At 46.4% G+C, this 22,080-nt stretch overlaps 16 protein-coding genes across 16 annotated transcripts; 7 read left to right on the top strand and 9 right to left on the bottom strand.

Moving 5' to 3' along the window:
* Positions 1–118: 118 nt before the first annotated feature.
* Bathy04g00470 (unknown protein) lies at positions 119–451 on the bottom strand (the record flags this gene model as incomplete). Its single annotated transcript, XM_007513796.1, has 1 exon — positions 119–451. One exon carries the CDS (start codon positions 449–451, stop codon positions 119–121), a length of 333 nt encoding a protein of 110 aa, XP_007513858.1.
* A 488-nt stretch (positions 452–939) lies between these two features.
* Bathy04g00460 (ribosomal protein S15) lies at positions 940–1,596 on the bottom strand (the record flags this gene model as incomplete). The annotated part of the gene is made up of 1 exon (XM_007513620.1): positions 940–1,596. One exon carries the CDS (start codon positions 1,594–1,596, stop codon positions 940–942), a length of 657 nt encoding a protein of 218 aa, XP_007513682.1.
* A 51-nt stretch (positions 1,597–1,647) lies between these two features.
* Positions 1,648–2,182, bottom strand: Bathy04g00450 (40S ribosomal protein S30; the record flags this gene model as incomplete). The annotated part of the gene is made up of 2 exons (XM_007513367.1): positions 1,648–1,775; positions 2,122–2,182. 2 exons carry the CDS (start codon positions 2,180–2,182, stop codon positions 1,648–1,650), a joined length of 189 nt encoding a protein of 62 aa, XP_007513429.1.
* A 188-nt stretch (positions 2,183–2,370) lies between these two features.
* On the top strand, positions 2,371–4,093 carry Bathy04g00440 (Ribonucleoside-diphosphate reductase small chain, putative; the record flags this gene model as incomplete). The annotated part of the gene is made up of 6 exons (XM_007513704.1): positions 2,371–2,472; positions 2,615–2,648; positions 2,794–2,951; positions 3,089–3,137; positions 3,309–3,427; positions 3,563–4,093. 6 exons carry the CDS (start codon positions 2,371–2,373, stop codon positions 4,091–4,093), a joined length of 993 nt encoding a protein of 330 aa, XP_007513766.1.
* Positions 4,094–4,572: 479 nt separating this feature from the next.
* Positions 4,573–6,051, bottom strand: Bathy04g00430 (predicted protein; the record flags this gene model as incomplete). Its single annotated transcript, XM_007513565.1, has 1 exon — positions 4,573–6,051. One exon carries the CDS (start codon positions 6,049–6,051, stop codon positions 4,573–4,575), a length of 1,479 nt encoding a protein of 492 aa, XP_007513627.1.
* A 252-nt stretch (positions 6,052–6,303) lies between these two features.
* On the top strand, positions 6,304–7,014 carry Bathy04g00420 (unknown protein; the record flags this gene model as incomplete). The annotated part of the gene is made up of 1 exon (XM_007513435.1): positions 6,304–7,014. One exon carries the CDS (start codon positions 6,304–6,306, stop codon positions 7,012–7,014), a length of 711 nt encoding a protein of 236 aa, XP_007513497.1.
* A 104-nt stretch (positions 7,015–7,118) lies between these two features.
* On the bottom strand, positions 7,119–7,871 carry Bathy04g00410 (unknown protein; the record flags this gene model as incomplete). The annotated part of the gene is made up of 1 exon (XM_007513497.1): positions 7,119–7,871. The coding sequence occupies one exon, from the start codon at positions 7,869–7,871 to the stop codon at positions 7,119–7,121; it is 753 nt and encodes a 250-aa protein (XP_007513559.1).
* Positions 7,872–8,065: 194 nt separating this feature from the next.
* Positions 8,066–9,193, top strand: Bathy04g00400 (unknown protein; the record flags this gene model as incomplete). Its single annotated transcript, XM_007513395.1, has 1 exon — positions 8,066–9,193. The coding sequence occupies one exon, from the start codon at positions 8,066–8,068 to the stop codon at positions 9,191–9,193; it is 1,128 nt and encodes a 375-aa protein (XP_007513457.1).
* A 151-nt stretch (positions 9,194–9,344) lies between these two features.
* Positions 9,345–10,142, bottom strand: Bathy04g00390 (predicted protein; the record flags this gene model as incomplete). Its single annotated transcript, XM_007513482.1, has 1 exon — positions 9,345–10,142. One exon carries the CDS (start codon positions 10,140–10,142, stop codon positions 9,345–9,347), a length of 798 nt encoding a protein of 265 aa, XP_007513544.1.
* A 97-nt stretch (positions 10,143–10,239) lies between these two features.
* Bathy04g00380 (predicted protein) lies at positions 10,240–12,933 on the bottom strand (the record flags this gene model as incomplete). Its single annotated transcript, XM_007513414.1, has 1 exon — positions 10,240–12,933. The coding sequence occupies one exon, from the start codon at positions 12,931–12,933 to the stop codon at positions 10,240–10,242; it is 2,694 nt and encodes an 897-aa protein (XP_007513476.1).
* A 412-nt stretch (positions 12,934–13,345) lies between these two features.
* Bathy04g00370 (predicted protein) lies at positions 13,346–15,256 on the top strand (the record flags this gene model as incomplete). The annotated part of the gene is made up of 3 exons (XM_007513485.1): positions 13,346–13,452; positions 13,626–14,400; positions 14,693–15,256. 3 exons carry the CDS (start codon positions 13,346–13,348, stop codon positions 15,254–15,256), a joined length of 1,446 nt encoding a protein of 481 aa, XP_007513547.1.
* Positions 15,257–15,445: 189 nt separating this feature from the next.
* On the top strand, positions 15,446–16,096 carry Bathy04g00360 (predicted protein; the record flags this gene model as incomplete). Its single annotated transcript, XM_007513736.1, has 1 exon — positions 15,446–16,096. The coding sequence occupies one exon, from the start codon at positions 15,446–15,448 to the stop codon at positions 16,094–16,096; it is 651 nt and encodes a 216-aa protein (XP_007513798.1).
* Positions 16,097–16,205: 109 nt separating this feature from the next.
* Bathy04g00350 (predicted protein) lies at positions 16,206–17,813 on the bottom strand (the record flags this gene model as incomplete). Its single annotated transcript, XM_007513626.1, has 1 exon — positions 16,206–17,813. The coding sequence occupies one exon, from the start codon at positions 17,811–17,813 to the stop codon at positions 16,206–16,208; it is 1,608 nt and encodes a 535-aa protein (XP_007513688.1).
* A 780-nt stretch (positions 17,814–18,593) lies between these two features.
* On the top strand, positions 18,594–19,181 carry Bathy04g00340 (predicted protein; the record flags this gene model as incomplete). The annotated part of the gene is made up of 1 exon (XM_007513726.1): positions 18,594–19,181. The coding sequence occupies one exon, from the start codon at positions 18,594–18,596 to the stop codon at positions 19,179–19,181; it is 588 nt and encodes a 195-aa protein (XP_007513788.1).
* A 62-nt stretch (positions 19,182–19,243) lies between these two features.
* Bathy04g00330 (predicted protein) lies at positions 19,244–19,828 on the bottom strand (the record flags this gene model as incomplete). Its single annotated transcript, XM_007513768.1, has 1 exon — positions 19,244–19,828. The coding sequence occupies one exon, from the start codon at positions 19,826–19,828 to the stop codon at positions 19,244–19,246; it is 585 nt and encodes a 194-aa protein (XP_007513830.1).
* Positions 19,829–20,049: 221 nt separating this feature from the next.
* On the top strand, positions 20,050–22,056 carry Bathy04g00320 (predicted protein; the record flags this gene model as incomplete). Its single annotated transcript, XM_007513639.1, has 1 exon — positions 20,050–22,056. One exon carries the CDS (start codon positions 20,050–20,052, stop codon positions 22,054–22,056), a length of 2,007 nt encoding a protein of 668 aa, XP_007513701.1.
* Between the last annotated feature and the right edge of the window lie 24 nt (positions 22,057–22,080).

The following is a 22,080-nucleotide window of genomic DNA, read 5'->3' as shown; positions in this document are numbered from 1 at the left end:
ATATAATACATCCATTATTCACATGCGCTCGGCGGCTTTGGGAAGCTTTCAAACGCTGTGGTTCTGGTCTTTTTTTTTATTGTGCGAACAACAACACGAACAAGGCACTCTTTTTTTTTTATCTGGAAGAAATGACTGCTTCCCAGGAAGGCAACGGGCAGAAACCTTCGGAGATCAAAACGTACTCGGATTTCGCGAAACGCAAGCGAGACCCGTCTTCGAGCATCTTCGTCATCTTATCCGTGACGACTTCGTCGTCTAAGAAAATCGTCGACCCGGGTAACGGCGAGACGAATAAATTTTCAGCATTCAACGTAAATCGAACCGCGTGATTGACGCCCATTTTCAACACGCCTTTGTGCCTTTTCAAACACTTGGAAATATCGAACGGTTCCAACGGGCACTCCAAATTTACATCGCACGGCTCGTCTTCGTCCATTCGCGCGTCCATGCACCCAGGTTTGTCTAATAAGAAAGTGAATTGACACGCCGCGCTTTCTTCTTCTTTTTTCTTTTTCTTCATCAAAGTCTTTTGCTGACTCACATAAGATGATGATGATGATGATGCGCGGCGTCTGTTATTTAACGCCGGAGAAACGCCCGTCGGTTGAAGACAAGAAATGTAAAGCATTGCGAGCGAGCGGCGAAAAGAGCAAATCTGGGTGCTCTCGTGGTGAGTTCTTTGGTGATTGTTGCAGAGGAAGGAATCGTGAGCGTGTGTGAATGTTGTTGAGCGTCAAAATTCTAAAGCACGACACGTCGGATTTTTCCTTTTCCTGTTTTGGTGTTGGAAGATGAGATCCTTTTTGTCCTCTTTCTTGTCTCGCTGCGTGTGATGGCGTAAAATACATTCATTTAAACAATCTTCTTCTTCTTCTTGACTTCTTCATTACAAAAACTTCACCTTAATAATACTAATAAACAAACAAATTATTCGAGCTATCCACCACCACGGGTAGGCCACTTGGCACCCAACGGTTCCTCCACAAAAGTCCGATCTTTCAACCCGAGCGCAGTGATCACCTTTTCGTACTTCAACGGCTTGGTTCGACGAAGATACTTCAAAAGTTTCTTTCGTCTCTCCAACATTTGCGATAAACCTAATCGACTGTGCTTATCTTTCTTGTGGACTTTTAAATGTTCCGTCATGTACGCGATTTTAGCAGTGAGAGCGGCGATTTGGACATCGGACGAGCCGGTATCCGCCGACCACCGCGCGTGCTCTCTACGAACTCGGGCCAACTCAATCTTGTTGATTTCAGCTTTAGAAGCGGTTTCAACGCCTTTGAATTTGCGAACCATTTCGCGATAGCTGCTCGGATCAAGGCTCAACACCTCCCCGTCCGTGGACAAAAGAGATGTAGGAGTGGTGGAGACGAATCTCCTTCCTCGAAGGAAAGAATTGTTGTTTGTTTCATTTGTTGTTGTTTTTGTCGTCGTCGCCGTCGTAAAGAACGATGCTGCTGCTGGTGGTAAAACCAAAGCTCTCTTTTTATCTACTACGGTTGTACTTGTTGTTGTTGCTAAAAGTCGATGCCCCCCTTCGATGAAAGACGAAGAGCGACCTCGCGCGGCTATTCTCCTCCATAAACTCATTTTCAATATAATTCTAATAAACTACTAATATAAGTCAAAGAATATATGAAATTAAGCGGCGTTGGAGTTCGGCGACTTCTTCTTGCCCGGACCGACGACGACGTTGACAAATCTTCTGTTGTAAACGATGCGCTTGCCCGCTCTTCCCTTTGGGCGTTTCTTCGTTTCTTGTTTGGCAACTATTAATAATTTGGTTTCAAAGAGAGTGGTGTAGTGAGGGAAAGAAATTATGTTAGTCATATGTGATATCGACAAAAGATATGAACCGAAGTGAAAGCGATGAAAGAGAGCGCACTGACGCGTGAACATAACCCAACGCGATCTGTTCCGGTGAGGTTCCGATCCCACGTAACTTCGCGACACCTCTTTGACGCCGCATTTCCGAGCGCCGATTTTCACCGTCGCTAAACGAGAGAGGGCTTCCCACAAAAGGTGCAAAAATTACGCGTATGCGCGCGAGGGATTCGATAAAAAAACCTCCACGCGAACGATTACAAATCACTATTCTCGTTCAAAACGACGTACCCTTCGGAGTTTGACCTCGGACTTTACCGGCACGAGCGAGCGAACCGTGAACTTTTCCCATTATACGTTACGTTTATGCACGTAAGATTGAGTTTTTTTTATGCCGGATTTCTCGTCGTCTTTTCCTCTTCAGTTTTTGTTTTTTTCGACGGATCAAAACGTCGATTTTTATAGCCGTTGTTGCCACTTTTTTAGCGACATCATCCCCTCGCCGACTTATACACACACACACACACAAGAACAACAAAAATGCCTTCCGACGAACAACAACTCGCAGAACCACTCCTCGACGACGGCGGAAACGACCGATTCGTTTTGTTTCCGTTGAAGTACGATGCCGTTTGGGAAATGGTACGTTTATCATACGATATCATTTCTTCTATTTTCAAAAATCTTTCTGTTTTCGAAGCGTTTGAAATTTGTGCGTGTGCTGACGTTCTCTCCTCTCTCTCTCTCTCTCTCTCTCTCTCTCTCTTCCGATTATCAATTACAGTACAAGAAAGCGCAAGCGTCGTTCTGGACCGCTGGTACGTTTTACTTCTTCTTCTCGTTCGTTCTTGTCTCTGTTCTTCTTTAGTTCTTCTTCTTCTTTGCTCTCGCTTTGGACATTTCAAAAATTAACCTTCTTCTTCTTTCCCTGAAACTCTCTCTTTCTCTCTCCGATTTCAACAGAGGAAGTCGATTTACAAGACGACATGAAGCACTGGGAAAAGCTCACCGCGGACGAGAAGCACTTCATCTCGCACGTGTTGGCGTTCTTTGCCGCTTCGGACGGGATCGTCTTGGAAAACTTGGGCGTTCGTTTCATGAAGGAGATCCAAATCCCGGAGGTACGTTTTTTGTTTTGTTTTTCCCCCCTCTTTCCGAGAGAGAAATGTGTGCATCCCCGCGCGAATTCGTATTCGTATTCTCTGCGCGTTCTTCATCACGCGAACGTGATACTCACCGAAAACCACTCTTTTCACAGGCGCGAGCGTTCTATGGATTCCAAATTGCCATCGAGAACATTCATTCTGGTACGTTTATTCGATGATCGTTTTTAAACGCCGCGCGCTCCTCTCCTTCATGATTTTTTTTTCCGTTCCTCCTCTCTCTTTCTTTCGACACCTTTAAGAGGATGACGTCAAGGGGAAGAATAAAACTAACATATGCCGAAAATAAAAATTTTCTTTCATGAATTACAACAGAAATGTACTCTCTCCTCATCGATCAATACATCAAAGATCCGGTGGAGAAGACGAGATTGTTCAACGCGGTCGATACGATCCCGTGCGTGCAAAAGAAAGCCCAATGGGCGTTGAAATGGGTGCGTGATCTCGTTGCGCGTTTTGTATGTCGTTTACTTTTGCGCGAATAATGTGCGCACCCTCGTTTGAAACTTTTTCTTTGATCTGTGAATGGAAACTTACCCTTTTAAATTATAACGTATTAAACGAAACAGATTGACGGCTCTGAATCCTTCGCCGAACGTTTGGTCGCGTTCGCCTGCGTCGAAGGCATCTTCTTCTCCGGCTCTTTCTGCTCAATCTACTGGCTCAAGAAGAGAGGCATGATGCCGGGGCTCACCTTCTCCAACGAGTTGATCTCCAGAGACGAAGGTTTGCACAGAGATTTTGCGTGCTTGCTTTACACGATGTTGAACAACACGCCGGGCGAGGAGAAGTTGAGAAAGATTGTTACCGAGGCGGTTGAAATTGAGAAGGAGTTTGTGTGCGACGCGTTGCCGTGCGCGCTCGTCGGCATGAACGCCGACATGATGAGAGATTACATCGAGTACGTTGCCGATCACTTGCTCTCGCAGCTCGGCTTTGCGAAGGAGTACGACACCGCGAACCCGTTCGACTGGATGGAATTAATTTCTTTGCAAGGCAAGACGAACTTCTTTGAGAAACGTGTCGGCGAGTACCAAAAGTCTGGCGTCACCGGCGGGTCTGGCTCCATGTCTACCTTTGCGCTCGACGAAGACTTTTAATGTTATTATTCTTTAAGCAGCGGCAGCAGAACCAGCAGCAGCACAGCAAATTAGTTTGGGAGAGAGAGAGAGAGAGAGAGAGAGAGAGAGAGAGAGAGAGAGAGAGAGAGAGAGAAATTGTAAATGTACAAGGACGTGAAGAGAGGAGGAGGAAAAGAAGAAACGAGTTGGGAAGAGACGCGTGGAAGTGAAGAAGAAGAAAGAGGAGGAGGAAGAGACCAACTTATTTCAAAGAAGGAGAGAAAAGAGGTGAGAAGTTTTCCCGAAATTGAGACGGGGAAACGTGCGATTACATAAATACTACTATTATTAGCGCGCTGATAAATCCTACGTAGCGTTGTCAGTGAACCGAACAAACAAATACTTAAATTATTATTACTCGTACGAGTATTCGTATTTTAACTCTTTCAAAGCGGCTTTCTATGCTAAAACTACAAATTTCCATAACTAAAAATCCAATCTCTAAAACTAAACTCTCATCATACCGTCGCTTTGTCACGATTACGTCTCGTAGTTCTATATCGCTTCACCGCGCGGAACTGTCGTCGAGCTACGCAATACAAAACCGTGAATATAGAGACGAGGAGTAGATATTTCCATGTGTCGATATCCTGGTCTCTCGCCCCGAACATCTGCGACCTCGCGTGGCCTTTCCTATTTATCTTATTACTCCCTCTCAGTCTTGCACCTGTTCGAAGTTGACCGGCGCCACGAAGCGACTGGTAGTCATGATTCGTGTTAACAGGAAGTACCGAATCCGAAGGAGAAGCCGATAATGCAAATGTTGTTTCTGCTTCTTCTTTTTTTCCTCCATCGCTCAGCGCCGTTCTCGACGAACCACTTCCATCTTCCTCTTTTCTTTCTCCGACTGCGGGATGCGCCCGCATCAAATGCGCAAAGCTCAACCCTGCTCCCGCCCACGACTCGACGACATCATCGTGCTTCTCCTTTGTGACTGGATTAAACATTGCGAAGCAATCGTCAAAGTGCGCCTGCGTGTCGCCATAAATTTCCCACGTAAACGCCGCTGGAACTTTCACCACATCAAACGCGTAATCCGTTACCGTCCCGTGCGCTAAATATCCGACGCCTTTCCCTCCGCTCCCAGTCACGCACCGTTTCCCGCAGTGCATTTGATTGATCTCCTCACCAATCTTTCTCGCAAACTCTGGATACTCTCCTTTCGGTTCCTCGTTCTTGTGATCGTACGGCGTAAAAATAGCCTCCATCCCCGAGTGCACGTTTACCCAAGCGTGCGGTTTCACGTCTTTAAACAATTTCTCCAAAACTTTCGACTCGGGTTCTGACATCGCGTAAGGGCCTGGAAACTCCTCGTTCGGATCGTAATCTTTCTCTTTGACGCCGAAATTTACCGGAAAATTTCTATTCACGTCCACACCTCGACCGTTCTTCCGTTCGCAAAACTTCTTTGACTCTTCCACCATCGCTCGGCCATTGACGTTTTCAATCGGGATGATGGTAAACGTCGTTTGTTTTAACGATTCGAGGAAAGAGTGGCGGTCAGTCGTCGCTTTCTGCATAGAGAATGCACTGCTGGTGTTGCTCCTGTTGTCTTCTTCTTCGTCGTCTTCTTCTTCTTTTGCCGCGGCCTTGACTAACGTCTCCATAAATCGAAACGCCGTATCCACCGTAATCAACTCTCTCCCGTGTTCTCCAAAGTCAAACATCAGTCTCGTTTTCTTCCTATTCTCAACCTCGTCAAACTTTCCGTCTAAATTAATCGTCACCACGGGGATGATCACGGAATACGACTTCGCGTTCGCGTTCCCGCCAAATTCGGCGATTTTATCCCCGACGCCGTTCGCCGTCGATTTCTTCACGTATTTCACCCGTAACACGGATCGATAATCCGTTTCCAACTTTACTAACTTTTCTTTGATTGCGTTTTGGGTGAGATAATAGGAAAAATCGGGTTTCGCGCGCGTGTTTGGTTTCATCTTATGAATTCTTTCTTTCACCACCACCACCACTTTGTTTCGAGAGAGATGCTGTTACTCTTCTCGATGTTCAACAACAACGCCCCGTGTCTCCTCTCTCGTTCTCATCATCCGAACCGTTTTAAAGAGTTCTTTTGTATTCTCTCTCTTCCGTTGCTCTCTTCTTTTCTTTTTTCTGATGATTTTTTCATATGTCAAAGCAAGAAGTTGAATCAAAAAACATCACACTGCAGCAGTTGAAAAGTAAACAACATGTCTTCGACGACGCTTAAAAATGATGACGAGAAGAAGAAGAAGAAGCAGAAAGACGAATCCAAAAACGAAGAAGAAAAAGGAGGAACAATCATCCCATCTTCGGTTCGCGCGGACGGTTCGGTGCGTAAACCCATCCGCATCCGCGCGGGATACGTGAACCAATTTGAAGTCAAAAAGTACGTCTCTCCGGCGCTGAGACAAGAAGAAGTTAAAGAAGAAGAAGAAAAGAAGAAGGCTTCATCGAGTGCGAAGAGTAGTAGTAGTAGTAATAATAATAATAATGAGAATAGCAGTAGTAATAGCGCGGTGATCTCTGCTACTTTGAATAACAACAACAACAATACGACGGCGGCGCAAAGGAAGAACGCGAAACGACGAGAGAAGAAACGACTGGAGCAACTGCAAGTGGAAGAGCAAAAGCAAGAGAAAACGATACCGACGAAGAAGGAAGAAGAAGAAGGAGCAAACGCAGAACAGGAGGAATACTTGACGACGGAAATCAAACAGTTACGAAAGCAATTGCAACAGTGCGAACGGATCGAACGGAAACGCATCGAGGACGAGTCGAAAGTTAGGCCGAGCGAGTGGGTGAAACTCGGCGAGTACGACGAAACCGTCGACGCTTTAGAGAAGCTGCAGAGAGATTTAGCGAACATGCAGTTTCCAGCTTCAGAGGAGAAAAAGGAGAAGAAGGAACGCAAAGAGTGAATAGTATCGTTTAGAACACCTTTTAATTGTATTTTGCTAATAACTCGCGCGCGCCCACTTCGTCTATTGACAATAAATCTCTTCTCTTTTTCTATGCATGTGTTTTACAACTCGCCGTCGTCGTCCCGACGCGTCGAAGCGCTCCTACCGTTGCTCCTCTTCATCTCCTCCGACTTCCTTCTCCAAATTTCCATCTCGTCCTCGTGGTTCAATCCTAACTTCTCGTGCAATTTCTGTCTCTTTCTATCCCTGTGTTCTAACTTCCTCTTCAAATGTGACTCGTCCGCGAGTAACTTTTTCTTGTGCTCGATATCTCGCACCGAACTCGCCGCTTTCCTGTTTTTCGGTTTCTCGTACCCGTAAAACACGTCTCGGACGATCGTTTTAAGACTATAATCCGCATTCGATAACGACAGAAGAGGATTAAACACGTTTCGGTGAAACGCTTTCCCCACGTAGAAGATAACGATCGCGTAACACGCGCATTTGATCGCTTTTTCAATCGCTCTCACGAGAAGCGACGGTGGCGGGTCGATGTTGAATTTTGAAGCTCTTCTTCTTCTTCGACTGCTACTGTCATCACTACTTCTCGGAGAGTGAGGCGGGGAAGTCGCCGCGAGCGTTGGTTGCTTTATTTCTTGTTGTTGTTGTTGTTGTTGTTGTTGCATCGCAGGCAGCGATGGCTCCTCTTCCGCGATAGAAGACATCATCTTTCTTAAGAAAGAAGAGAGGAATTCTTCTTGTGAGACATAACTCTTTTCTCTCGTGCCTTTTTCTGCTCTTTTCTTCTTCTCACATGAAAAAAGCAAATTTTTTACAATCTTCTTCTTCCACTCTTTCCCGCGCTTCAAACACATTTGAAGAACTTTTAGACATCACAACATTTTGCGTGACTTTTCTTCAAACGCACACCACCTGTGATCATCGCTGTTGTTGTTGTTGTTGATAGTGTTGTTGTTGTTGTTCTCTTTTTGTAGCGCATTATTAGTACACGCCGCGCGACGACGCACGGAAGGAAAAAAGTCATCTGATCTCATCCGAGCAGGCAAAAATGCCGCGGCAACAAAAGATGACGAAGAGCACAACAACGAGAAGAAGAAGAAGACGAACAACAACAACAATATCATCATCAGGGTTGTTGGCATCGTTAAACAAGCCGATGAAAATAGCCGTAGCTCTTTTCCTTGTCGCGCTCGCGTCTCTCTCGTCGTCGTCGTCGTCGTCGTCGTCGTCATCATCAACACCATCATCATCATCATCATTTACGACGGTCGCGGCGAGAAAGTTGATTGAAAAGCCGTCGAAGAAAGAGATGAAAGAAAACTACTTGGTGAATCACCCGCGACCGTTTTCGTGGGCAGAAACGAAAGCGCCGGACACTTCGGCGTTCGATAAGCACGTGCAGAAAGTAGCGAAGGAAAATTTTGAGAAGAAGATGAACCCAGACCCGGTGGAAGAGGACGACACGGCGTGGGACGATAACATCGTGGACCCGGATTACGAAGAAGAAGAAGAAGATTTGGGAGAGATGGGAGCGGCGCCGCCAAGTTTGTTAGACGCGTTTAAGAACAAAAAAGTCCCGAAAGTGGACACGATGAGTAAAGATGAATCTCCTTTCGTGGAAGTTTTAATATTAGCCCCAAGCGCGTTCTTGTTGATTGGTTTGATGTACATGTGGAGATGTAAATACGCGTGGAAGGAAAATTTCCAAGAGAGTCAAGCGCTGTCAGAGTTGAATAAAGTGAGAGAGTCGAAAGAGTACGCTCTCTTTTCCGCGTACATTTCCAGCGGGAACTTTGACGTCGGGATGTTGTATTGGTCCTTGGGTGGCGCGGTGTTGTTGTTGCAAATGCAATACAACGCCGTGTACGCTTTAGTGCCGCCGATGACGAGTTTAGCGTTCGGGGTGTTTTATTCGATGATTTTCCAGAGGTCGTTGACGGGTATTCCCGGAGTTACGGGACCCCCGTTAGCGCAGAGATTGTTGATATTAGCGACATCGATAGTTTTGTTGATGAACATGATTTATTGCGAAGTGAACAAGAGTTTTGTGGCCAAGGCGGAGTATTGGTACGTCACCGGCGCGTTGGTTGTCATTCCTCAGTTGCTCGCGTTTTATCACAGAATGGGCGGATGGATTCAACACAATAGAGAATATAGATACAAAATGGTTGAATAAGAAGTGATGAAAAGGTCAACATCGTCATCATCAACAACAACAACGTCAATAGTCACATAGAATATCAATTTATACATATACATATAAGAACTGTACCTCATCATTAATGAATATTATATGCTACAAAACTAAACACGCTCTACTTTTTTTCTCACCTCTTCTTCTTTTTACTCGTATGTTTCCACTGCTTCTCTTTCTTGAGCAAATCCACCTGTCCAGGCACGCCCATCCCTTGCTCGTTCGGTAACGTCGCGCTCACTTCTACAATCTCCCAGATTTGGTCCATCGCCACTGCGTTTTTGACAGACTCTGGCAGATATTTCAGAGGCGAACGCAACCACGCGGATTGGTACGGTTTCGCTCTCGCCGCGTCGTCTTTGTCTTCGTTTTCGTTACTCGTGCTATCATCCGTCTCTCCCTCCTTCTTGATCTTCTTGATCTTCTTCTCTGTACTATTACTCGCTATTCCTTTGTGTTCGAATTTCCGCATCATCACCACTTTCACGTCGCAACTCGCCTTCTTTCCGTCCGCTATGAACGCGACCACTCGCACGTTCTCGCCTCGTTTGTTACACGACGCGTTGTACCAAAAATCAGTTTCTAAACGAACGCCGTCGTCGTCATTTCTATTCAAAGCGACGACGTTCAACACTCTCTGGCTCTTTTCCAGCTTTGGCATCGCGACTGACTTCGCTTTTTCGTACAAGAGTAAATCGTCGATGGCTAAATTGAACGCGTACAGAGTTAACGCGGATAAACCGAAACCGAAATAGCGTTGGAAACCGGTGGAGAAACCATCACGAGAATTTGGATTTGGATTCGACGAGGATGAATACGAATACGATCGGCATTGGTGGCTACTTCTGCGCGAAGAAGAAGAAGAAAGAAGTCTGCGGAGAATTTCTCTCTGTCGTCGCACGGTTGGAGGAGGTGGAGGTGAGCGAAACATTATACATTTATTGCCCCCCGGGAAGCCTTTCTTTGGTTCTCTCTTTTTTTTGTCGCGTTTTTTTTGTTTTTATCAGTTGTAAGATCTTTAAAACTACTCACAGTTCTGTTATGCGGTAGACTCTCGTGACATGATCGGCACCGCACGTGGCTAAAACTATCTCTGATGACGACGGTTTAAAAGCTACTTTCGTCACTTCGGCGCGGTGAGCGTTTGGAATATCACCGGCGACGCTCCACTTCACGCTGTCTTCGTCGTCGTCGTCGTCTTTGCCCTTTCGCGTCCAGATTTTAATCGAACCGTTTTCGTGCCCGGTGGCGAAGGTTACGTCGTTCAAAACACTCACACACGTCGGCGCAGACGAACACGCGGAGTCGGACGACCACGATGGTTTCATTTCTTCTTCTGAAGACGAGGACGACGAAGACGCGTTTATTTGCCACACGTTTACTTTTTTGTCGCGTCCGACCGTGATGAAGAGGCTATCGTTCAAGAACGCCAAATCGTACATCTCTCGCGCGTGCGCTTTAAATCGGTTCGTTAACAACCATCCTTCAGATAAATCCTTAGAATCGTCGGAAATCCGAGTGAATACGCAGGCGTGTCGATCTCGCGAGGCGACAATTAACGTCCCTCCATCGTTTGAGAATTCCAAAGCGACTGCTGTGAGCGTCGGTCCTAACAGCGATTCCACCATCCGCCAATCGTTGTGCGTTTCGTTGTGCTCCCAGAGTAAGATTTCAGCCGTCGACTCCTTCGTTCCTTTTGCACCAGACGCTAGCAACTTTCCACTCGGATGCGCGGCGACGGAGAAAACGTCGTCGCCGTGACCGTACAGTTTTGACGTTTCCGGCCACAACGTGTTCGTCGCCAAGTACTCTTCAACAATCGTGCCGCCGTGTTTTACATCTAAATTTGCTTTCGAAAGCTCTTCTTGGAGTAACTCTACGTTCGCGTCTACATTTTCGTTGTTGTTATTATTGGTGTTGTGCACGCCTTTATTTGATAAACCGAGCGCGGAAGCTTCGGCGGCGCCTTCACCAGAAACAATCAAAACGTCCACGTTGTCGACGTTCATATTTCCAATCTTCGTGCGCTCCCAGAACACTCGAGGTGCTCGGAACGCACGGAGAGCTTTTTCGCTCGAGCCTGAAATAAATGATTGACTACTCTTACTACTATTTTGACTATTTTGACTATCGTTGCTGCTAGTCTGTCCAGACTGCCTATTCTTGGGCGGAGGCACGAATGCTAAACACGATATCGCGTGGCCGTGCGTTTGCGGTCTAGCAATTTCTCGCCACCCTTTCGGCGTTTGAATTCTATTTGTGTTGCGACAAGCGTCTTCGTTCCAATACCCAATCAACCTCGTCGTGTGATCTTCGGATCCCGTTAAGAAATATCTACCGTCGTTGTCCCAAACCAACGCTCGAATTTTATCCGTGTGCCCAGAATTTACCGGAAGCGATTCCCACGATTGTAACTCTTCGATAAACTCCCAAGCGTGCAACGCGCCAGATTGCGAGTGGGCAATAAAACAGTTTCTACCGTAAAACGAAGCGCCTCGATATCCAAGACAGTTTTCACCAGCTTCCCCGAGCGATGCTAACGAAAACCAAAGTGATGTTCCCATACTATCAGCCTCGTCATTCATCGACGGAGACCATAAGTTTACCGAGCGATCTGCCGATGCCGTTAGAAGCTGTTGATGCAAAGAAGATGGGACAGGATTGTCACTATTCTCTGACAATGGTCGCCACGCGCACGTGAACACCCAGTCTTCGTGTCCGCAAAGTAATGCTTCCAACTGGAAGTCCACTCGTGCGCCTCCTAAAACTTCCGAAGGCGGTCGCGGCGGCGCCGCTAAAGTTTCAAACGGCAAACGCGTATTCGTTGATTCGCTTTCTCCTAAAGTATCGTTTCTGATGACAATTTTCCAAACTCTCGCGTTTTTATCTTGGCTGCATGTGGCTAAATATAAAGTCATATTACTATCACTTTCACTATCGCTCGTCAAAGATTGAAACTTTGCGTCTCGAACCCAATCGTCGTGACCAACCAATTCCGTTATAAACTCGAAATCCGTCGCCGCCTTCGTATCTACGGCGTATACGCGCGTTGTACCATCCGCACATCCAACCGCGACAAACCTACTCGAAGACGATGATGGAGTAGTAATAGTAGTAGTAGTAGTAGTAGAAGAAATACGATCGGAAACGTCCACGCACATCGGTCGATGTTGCGAAGGGAACGCCTTCTCGCCGACTTGTTCCATCGTCCAGTTTGTGACATTTAGATTCCACAAACGCACGTAATCGTCCGCGGCAACCGTAGCTACGATGACAGAATCACTCGTCTCGCGTTTCGCGGCAATTTGCGTGATTGGACCGAACGAGTGCTCATTATTCGCTCTCGGTATCCATTTTCTTTTTCTGGCGTCTTCTTTTTCTGCAACAGCCTCCCACGCGATGACTGTCCCGCTCGCGTCGGCGGAGAGGACGATAACCGCGTTCGTATTATTCTCGTTATCTGATACATTCTTCTTCTCGACAATCTTCACGCACGTCACCGGCGCTTCGTGGTGTCGTTCTTTTGCGTCGGAACCACCAGCACCGACGCCGTCGCCCAAAATCGTCGCGACTCCACCCGAAGAAATGTGCAACTCGAAAACGTTCTTATTCGACGCGTATACGATTACATTCTGAGAATAATCCGCATCTAAAGCGTGCGCGGAGTGATTACATCCTCCGGAGACGTACTCCGGGTGGATTTTGTTGACCACCACACCCATTTTCGTTCCTCTTCTTCTTCGTAGGTTGTTGTTGGCAGTTAAAAAACTTGAGAAGAAGAAGAAAAACTGAAGAAGAAGAAGCATGCAAAAAAAAAATCGATTTTCACTCTCTTTGTAAAGAAAGAGGAGGAGGGGCGGCGGAATTACGCCAAAAACAAACAAACGCCTCTCACCGTTCGGTCGCGTTTCGGGAACACACACGCGCAATCCATTCATTCGATAGATTTTCCAACCCTTGGGAATAACTCGAACGTGAATTTCCATCGATATCGGAGAACTCTCGTTCGCATTTAGCCGAAGAAGTGAGCTGAGAGAAAGAGCGGGATTGATTGATTGGGAGAGAACTTGTTAACGAGAAAAACAACGCCCAATTTTTGCCTTTGGAATTTAGTACAACATATAATAATAAAAGATGGCGACGTTTTTGCTCTACGAGAGCGCGTCCGGTTACGCCTTGTTCGAGGCGAAAGACATGGATTGGGTCGGGGATACGCCGCAATCCGTGGCGGAAACCGTCAAGTACGTTTTCTTCTTCTTTGTCTTCTTCTTCTTCTCCGATTTTCTCTTCTTGGGCCGCCAAATTTTTCTTTTGTTGCGAGAGGGCAAATTCTATTTGTATCTCCTCTCTTCTTATTCGGATACACGTTTACTCACCACGCGTATTTACTAAATTTCTACTATACTTTCTACAGTAACATGGATCGTTTCGGTAAAGTGTGCTCGTTGCAATCGTTCAAGCCGTTTAAATCGGCCAAAGACGCTTTGGAACAAATCAACGCCATCTCCGAGGGCGTTTGCACCGACTTGTTGCACAACTTTTTGGAGCAAAACTTGCCGAGAATCAAAGACGAGAAAAAGGCAAAGTTCACTTTGGGCGTTTTAGATTCAAAACTCGGGAACTCGATCGTAGACAGCATGAAAATTCCGTGCGTGTGCAACGACTCCATCAACGAGATGACCAGAGGCGTTAGAATACACTTTGGAAAGTTCATCAAAGGTTTGAAAGAAGGCGACTACGAAAAAGCACAGTTGGGTTTGGCGCACTCGTATTCGAGAGCGAAGGTGAAGTTTAACGTCAACCGTTCGGATAACATGATTATCCAAGCGATTGCGTTGATCGACACTTTGGACAAAGACATCAACACGTTCGTCATGCGCGTGAGAGAGTGGTACGGGTGGCACTTTCCGGAATTGGTGAAGATCATCGCGGACAACTACATGTACTGTCGATGCGCTTTGGCGATTAAGGATAAGGCGACGCTTTCCGACGGTCACGTGTCGGCTTTAGCAGAGATCACCGGAGACGAGGACAAAGCGAAGGAAGTCGTCGAGGCCGCAAAAGCGAGTATGGGACAAGATATCTCTCCGGTGGACATGATGAATATCGAGTCGTTCGCGAAGCGAGTCATCAAGTTGGCGGAATACAGAACGAACTTACACAACTATTTGAACGAAAAGATGCAAGCGGTACGTGTTTTTATTTCTTTTATTTCTCTCTTGTTTGGTTATGTCGCGTCGTTGGGGGTGCGTGAAATATGGCGTTGATGATTTGATACACCTATCACAGACCTGATCTGAATTCTTTGATGCTACAATTCATGCACCATTCTGAGTCATATTACACGCAGCAACAAAACGACAACGCGAACATTTTTTACCAAATTCTCGTTCTCTGTTCTTTTATACCTTTTCGAGTATCTTTAGCATCGTCATCATTATCACGCTGACGTCGTATTTTTCTTCTCTTTTATCCACACAGGTTGCACCAAACTTACAAGCGCTCATCGGAGACTTTGTCGGCGCGCGTTTGATTTCGCACGCCGGTTCGTTGACCAACCTGGCGAAATACCCGGCGTCGACTGTCCAAATTCTGGGCGCCGAAAAAGCGTTGTTCAGAGCGTTAAAAACGAAAGGTAACACGCCAAAGTACGGTTTGATCTTCCACTCGCCGTTTATTGGTAAGGCTTCATCGAGAAACAAAGGTCGAATCTCGAGATACCTGGCCAATAAGTGTTCAATCGCCTCGCGAATCGATTGCTTCGCGGACGTTCAAACCTCCTTGTTTGGCGAAAAGTTGAAGGAGCAAGTGGAGGAACGCTTAGAGTTTTACGACAAAGGCACCGCGCCGAGACGTAACGTCGCGGTGATGCAAGAAGTTGTCGAAGCCATGGGAGGTACTTCGGTCAATAAGAAGAGAAAGAGTTCCACGGACGACGACTCCAACGGCGGCGGCAAGAAACAAAAGAAGGAGAAGAAAGCGAAAGAAGGAAAGGAAGGTAAGGAGAAGAAAAAGAAGGAGAAGAAAGAAAAGAAAGAAAAGTAATACTTTATAAAGAGGATGAAGAGGATGTTGATGATGATGATGAGAGTTAACTTTTAGAGTTTACGCTTACACACCACAGACGTCGAGGAAACAACATTGTAATTTTTAACACATACAGAAAACTAAATAAAAAAGAAGAAGAGAATCGAAACGTCACTCTTTTTAAGTCGTACGCACACCTAAAATAAAATGGAACTTCCACACCTCGGGAGGAATTGTGCGCTCTCCTCCTGCAACCAACTCGATTTCCTACCTCATCGTTGCTCGTGTTGCCATTTGTATTTCTGCGAAGAGCACAAAGACAAAATCGAACACGACTGCACGGGAATTGAGGTGCCTTCAGCACAGAATAAACAATCAGAGCTGTGCCCGATATGTGAAAAGTCGGTCGTGTACGTATTAAATGAAGATATCAACGTGACAATGGAAAAACATATGAATTCAAATTTCTGCGTGAAAAAGAAAAAACTGACCTGCCCGATCGAAGGATGCAAAGAAAAGATATATGCATCGAATCAATATGAGTGCATGAAATGTCAAACTGTTTTGTGCTTGGCACATAGACACGAGGAACACAGATGCGAAGAGATTCGACGGAGTCGGTATCAACCGTTAGGAAAGCAAAAGACTCGCAATAGCGGAATGTTCATGCGACACGCGTCGAAGAAAAGGGAAAAGAAGGGTGGTGGTGGAGTAACTTCTTCTCGCAGTAGCGCGCTTCCTTCTGCGACCTGCGAGGCGTGTCACAAGACTTTTCCGCATAGGGCCGCGCTTTTAGCACATAGATGTTCTAGCAAGAAGAAGGGTAGTAGTAGTGGTAATAGTTGCGCGGTGAGTTAATATTAAGTGAAACGGGAAGACTTATTATTTAGTTGTACATACAGGGACATAGCTTTTACTACAATAAATACATAAACATCGTGCATCCAATTCCTTCATACGTTCGTCGTTATCGATTTTCTAACATTTGTCTCGCGTTGCGTTCTAATTCCTCTACATCTGCGTCGTCTAAACTCATCGTTTCCACGACATCAATCATTTCATCCATCTCTGACTGCGTCATTGAATATGCTGCAGCAGTTGCAGAGGATAACTTCTCCTTTTCAAAAGAAATATCGTCTTGGATTGAAGGCGAACCGTTCGATCGACCTTCGCTAAATGACTCTGAATTAACTTTCTCTCTGTACACTTGCTCTGCTGCCTGGCGTTTGACTCTCTCCCCGTATTCTTCTTCTGCGTTTTTTACATATGCGTTCATCTTTTCGCGAGGTAAACTTTGTGATTTTCGTGCAATAGCGCTCTTACTCCCAGCCGCCATATCCTCTTGTATTTGTGCCGCGGCGAACTGCGCGCCAAACTGGTCTCCTTCGCCCGATCGATAACTCGACCCTAACTCCGCGCCTTCAAACTCTCTCTTCGCTTGCGGATGATACTCCAATATCTCTTCGTATAATAGTCTCCTGACTTCCTCTTTCCCAATCTTCCTTTTTTCAAACTCGAAATCCTCCACCTTCACCGGCCTCGCCGTCGGTTCTCTGCTCGGATCGGCTAAACCTTCAAAGTACGGGTCTTGCAAAGCCTCTGTCGCGTTCGGTCGCTCGTCCGGATCGAAAGCTAACAACCTAGACAGCAACTTTAACGCTTTCTCCGAAGCTTTCGGAAACTTGTCTTTCAAAATCGCTTTCGGTTTAACTCTCATCGTTCCTAAAAACCTCCTCGCTTTTTCGTTTCTCACTTTTGCAATCTGCTCCAAGGTAGGTGTCCCGAGAATATCGGTGATGATCTCCAACTGATTGACGACGTTCTTCCCAGGAAAGATAGGTTTCCCGTTCAAAATTTCCGCGAAAATACACCCAATAGACCAAATATCAATCGCCGGCGTGTACTTGGTGAAAAAACTGCCGCACAACTCGGGCGCTCGGTACCACCGCGTCGCCACGTAATCGGTCCAAAACACCGTCGTCGGCCCTTGATCGTGGAAACTCGGCCTAGCTAAACCGAAATCGCAAATCTTTAACTTGCAATCCGCGTTGGCTAAAATATTTTTAGGTTTCAAATCTCGATGGTACACGTTCGCCGTGTGAATATATTTCAAACCTCTCAAAAGTTGATACAGGAAAAACTGATGGTGATCTTGCGTCAAGTCATCGTTCGCTTTGATCACTTGGTGCAAATCTGTATCCAAAAGTTCGAATACTACGTAGACGTCTTTAAACTCTCGAGGATTCGAGGGTAATAAAATGTGTAAGATCTCCACCACGTCTGGATGTTTCAGCGCTCTCAATAATTTAACCTCTCGTAAAATCCGCGTGGCATCGCTCACGTGCTCGAATATATCGGTTATTTTCTTCACCGCGACTTTCTTGTCCGTTTTCGTATCCGTGGCTGAGCAAACGACTCCGTAAGAGCCTTTTCCGATGACTTCATGGACGGAGTATCTGTTTGCGTCCTCAAACTCGCTGAAGAATTCATTTTCTCTTCTTTGGTTGTTATGTTGGCCTTCTTCGTGAGAGGTCGGCTGATCGCTGCTCGAATGAGGGTGTTGATTGTCGCCCATTATCTTCTCTCACTTCTTTGTTTCTTTCTCTTCTTCTTCGGGCGTTTTCTTCCGTCCGCTTGGGGGTCTACTTCTTTAACGTCAAGGTTTCTCGATCTCTGCTTTGTGTGCGTATACTTGACGCACTCGACGAAAAGGCTTCGTCGTTCGTTGTTACCCTTTTCCTTTCCTTTCTCTAATTTGATTGATCCTCTTCTCGAAAAGAAAAAGGAGTACTCGTACAAAAAAAGGGTAATATTCTCTCTCACTCTCACTCTCTCTCTTCTCTTTCTCTCTTTTCGTCGCGCGCTGATGATGATGACGCGATGGCGTGTGCGTCGTGTGCAGAGGGAAAGATGAAGAGAGAAAGGCTTGAGAGTGCGTGTGTGTTAGAAAGAGAGAGAGAGAGAGAGAGAGAGAGAGGAACCAATCGAATCGGTCGACTCTGCTATTAATTACTCCTCTAATCAAACGAGAGCGTTGGTGTTGTGAGGAGAAATACGTGTCAGATTTTTTGGTTGCTTGCTTGTGGGATCGAAAAGAAAGAGCGACCCCCGAAAAAAAGAAAAAAGAAAGCAAAGAGAATGGAGACCACACAAAACACAAACAACACAACACGCAGAAAACAATAAAGAAAAAAAAAAAATGTTTTGCAGAGCGATAATGATGAAAACGACGACGACGACATCATCGGCACCATCGTCATCATCATCATCGTCGTCGTCGTCGTCATCATCATGTAGAATACTAGCCTACGCATCAGCCTCAAAATCCTTCTCCTCGTCTTTTTCTTCGCGCAAAATGCGTTCTTCTTTTCCAAAACAAAAGACGACGACGTCAATTTTAGCGAAAGAAGAAGATAGTATTATTATTAACGCAGCAACAACGAGAAGATCATCATCGGATAAATTAGAAAAAGAAAAAGGAGAACGTACATTGAACGCATCATCGTTGACCGCTTTAGGTGCCATAACGGCGTTGTGTACCGTAGGAGGGTGCGCGATGCTTCTCAACCCATCTGAAGCGTTCGCGATGCCCACGACGCAACTCGTCTTGGAGTTGGCGGAATCGAACGCGGATGCTTTAGATCCGGAAACAGCAAAGACAATCGCGGGCATTCTCGGTCCGTTATTCGCGGTGTCAGAAATTCTATTCATCGTGAGAATTGTGATGACCTGGTACCCGTCCGTGCCGATTACGAAGCTGCCGTGGGTGGTCGCTTACGTGCCGACGGAGCCTTTGTTGAAACCGACGAGGTCGGCGATACCGCCGGTCGGAGGCGTGGACGTTTCGCCAATCATTTGGGTCGGAATGATTTCGTTTTTGAACGAAATCTTGTTAGGGAAACAAGGTTTGTTGGTGTTGTTGTCGAACAAAACCATGGCTTGAGAAAGAACTGTCATCATGTGTGTAAGATACTCTCTATTTTATAACTCTATCTTTTACTATTCCTACTCCACGCGAGGCGGTTCTTCTTCTTCTTCTTCTTTATCAACAACAACCGCTGTCGCCTTTTCAGCGACGATTCTAGCGTCTAAACTTATTCTATCTAATCGGAAATTTCTCGAACCTTTCCTCGCTAAGCGTTCTCCAACCTCTTTCGGTTGTAATCGAACGCGTATCGTTTGCAGTATTCCTCTCTTCTCGGCTTCTTTGAAGACCCACAGCCTCCGGTTGTTCATGCTGACGAATATCTTTTCTGTTTTCATCTTGTTCTTCTTCTTCTTCTTGCGAGCACTACTTTTTCGTCGGTCTTCTTCCTCGTCGTCGCTTTCTTCGTCGTCTTCCTCCCTTTCATCACCAGCCGTAGGTTTATCAATCTCCACGACCGCAACCGCAGGAATATCTCTCGAACTAATATCTCTCTTTTCCAACTGTAACAAAGTCTCCATCAACGTTTTCGAGCATCCACTGAACGTGTCGGAGATTTTAGAAAACGTGAAATAGATTTCCGACGGTTTCAGTTCAACGAATACCACGCTGTTGTTGTTGTTGTTGTTGTTGTTGTTGTTGTTGGGCGCTTTCTTACCTCCCATTTATCGAGAGCGTGTGAAGAGAGGGGAGTGAAGATTTCTTTTTGGTTGAGAGAAAGAAATTTCTGCAGAAAACGAAAAAAGGAAGAAAAAAGAAAAAAAGATTTTGGTTGAGGGGGAACTTCTTCATTCACACACCCACTTCGTTTTTCATCATCATCGTCTCACCACAAACAGAAGACGACGACGACGAGAGGGAACACACAAGAAGCACGAAGTAGAAGATGACGATGCCACCATTTTCTACCAGGAACGAGAACACCACTCCCTCTTCATCCGCTGTAGAATTCCAAAGAACGCAAAAGCAAGTCCTGTCCATGGCACCGCACGAAATCTGGTCGTTAGGCGGTCGCGCAAAAGTCACAACGTTGAACGCATCGGGAGCGTTCGAGTCCGCTGAGCTGCTCTGTTCGTTTATACACCACGCGGAACAATCAGTCGTATCGCCTGTGAGGGCATCATCGACCGTGGAAGAGAACGATATGGTGTTGACTTGGAGGTTAAAAGCGATCGATTGCGTGAACTTTGCGACGTCGTTCATGGGAAAGGAGGAATATCTCAGAGCTTTGAAATGGTTCGAACAGGCGATGGACTTCGAGAGAAACTTTCAACAACTTTCCTCGTCGAACATCGAAGCGGAAGAACATAATAACGAAGCAGAAAACAGTTCAGAAGCGCATCGCTACGCCATGGATAATTTTGACGCGGACGAGGTGAAGTTACACGTGATGGAGTGTCTCTTCAAAACGCAGCAATATCTGCGGGCCATCGAGTGTTTCGAGGCGACCAACGGGTACGAAAAAGAACAACAGCGAGAAGGAGACGAGACGATGACAGGGACGCAAACGGCAAAGAAATACAAAACAGGGGAACAGCACGATTCAACAATGACGGCGATAGTGCCTCTAAAATACCACTTGTTGAAAGCGAAAGCGCACCAAGCTTTGGGACACACGCAAAAAGCGATGCGAGCGTACGAGTTTGTCTTCAAAAACGACGCCTCGTATTTAGAGTGCGTGCCGCAATTAATATCGTTATCGCCAGTTGGGGGTCAACGCGCGCGAGAGATTTTCACCCGCCACTGCGAGAAGAATAGCTTAGGGGGTCTCGTTGAAGACATGCTCGTGGGAGGATCGGCGAATTACCGAAAAACGATACACTGTTGGATCGACGCCATGGAAGGATTGGAAAGAAATAGCGTCAGACAGGCGTCCCCACACGTGACCAAGTTGATGAAAGACCGACCGAAACAACCAGAGGTTTTAATTATGAAAGCTCGATGGGATGGTTTGAGAGGGAAGCCGGATAAGGCGATGGAGGCGTACGAGATGGTCGTGAAAATGGACAACAAACGCGTAACGAACATGGAAAAGTACGCCGCCGCGCTCCGAGATGCGAGAGAGGGTGAAAAATTGAGAATCTTGGCCCAGCGTTTGTTTGAAATCAACGAGAATTCGTGCGAGTCTTGGATAGCTTCGGCGATGGCGTCAGATTTATCGAAGGAAAAAGAGAAGGCGTTATCGTTTGCACAAAAAGCGAGAGATTTAAATCCGAGAAACCAAGTCGCTTTGGTAACGTTGGGAGAATGCGCGATGAAAGTGAAGAAAACAGACGTCGCCATAGCGTGCTTTCGAGGCGCGAACGAAGTGAAACCGAGTTTGAAGTCCTACCACGGACTCGTCAAAGCGTACTCGGCGGCAGGGAGACGGAAAGAAGCCATCGAAAGCGCGCAAGCGGCGACGGAGTTGAACACGCACTCGGCGTTTGCCGCCTCGTTATTAGGAGACGCACACAAACGCGTTTCTGGAGACATTGGTTTGAAAAGAACGAAAGATGCGTTTGCGAAAGCGTTACAAATGGATCCAAGCTTATTGAGAGCGGCGTTTGGCTTGGCGGACGCGTGCATGCGAGACAACAACGACGTCGAGCGCGCCAAGTTTGTTATTAAAAACATTCTCGAGAAACATCCGCCGAAAGATGCGCAGAGTAAGGTGATGTTGCACGTGAAGTACGCTACGATTCTCGTGGAGATGAACGAAAGGGCCGAAGCTGTGCAACACTTCCAAAGTGCGTTAGGAATCGAGCCAAATAACGCTCGAGCGAAATCCGGATTGGAGTCGTGCGAAAAAGCGCTCAGGGCGGCGCAAGCAAACGCGAGAGGAGGTGGCGGCGATGGAAACGTGGTGGATGACGCGGAAATGGAAGAAGAGGACGGAGAGGATGAAGATTAGAGCCTTGATAGGAATATATAAGGT

This window comes from Bathycoccus prasinos (genome assembly GCF_002220235.1).
Source record: "Bathycoccus prasinos genomic : Chromosome_4".
Classification (NCBI taxonomy): Eukaryota; Viridiplantae; Chlorophyta; class Mamiellophyceae; order Mamiellales; family Bathycoccaceae; genus Bathycoccus; species Bathycoccus prasinos.
Note: the sequence above shows the minus strand (reverse complement) of the source record. Positions and strands in the feature narration are given on the sequence as shown.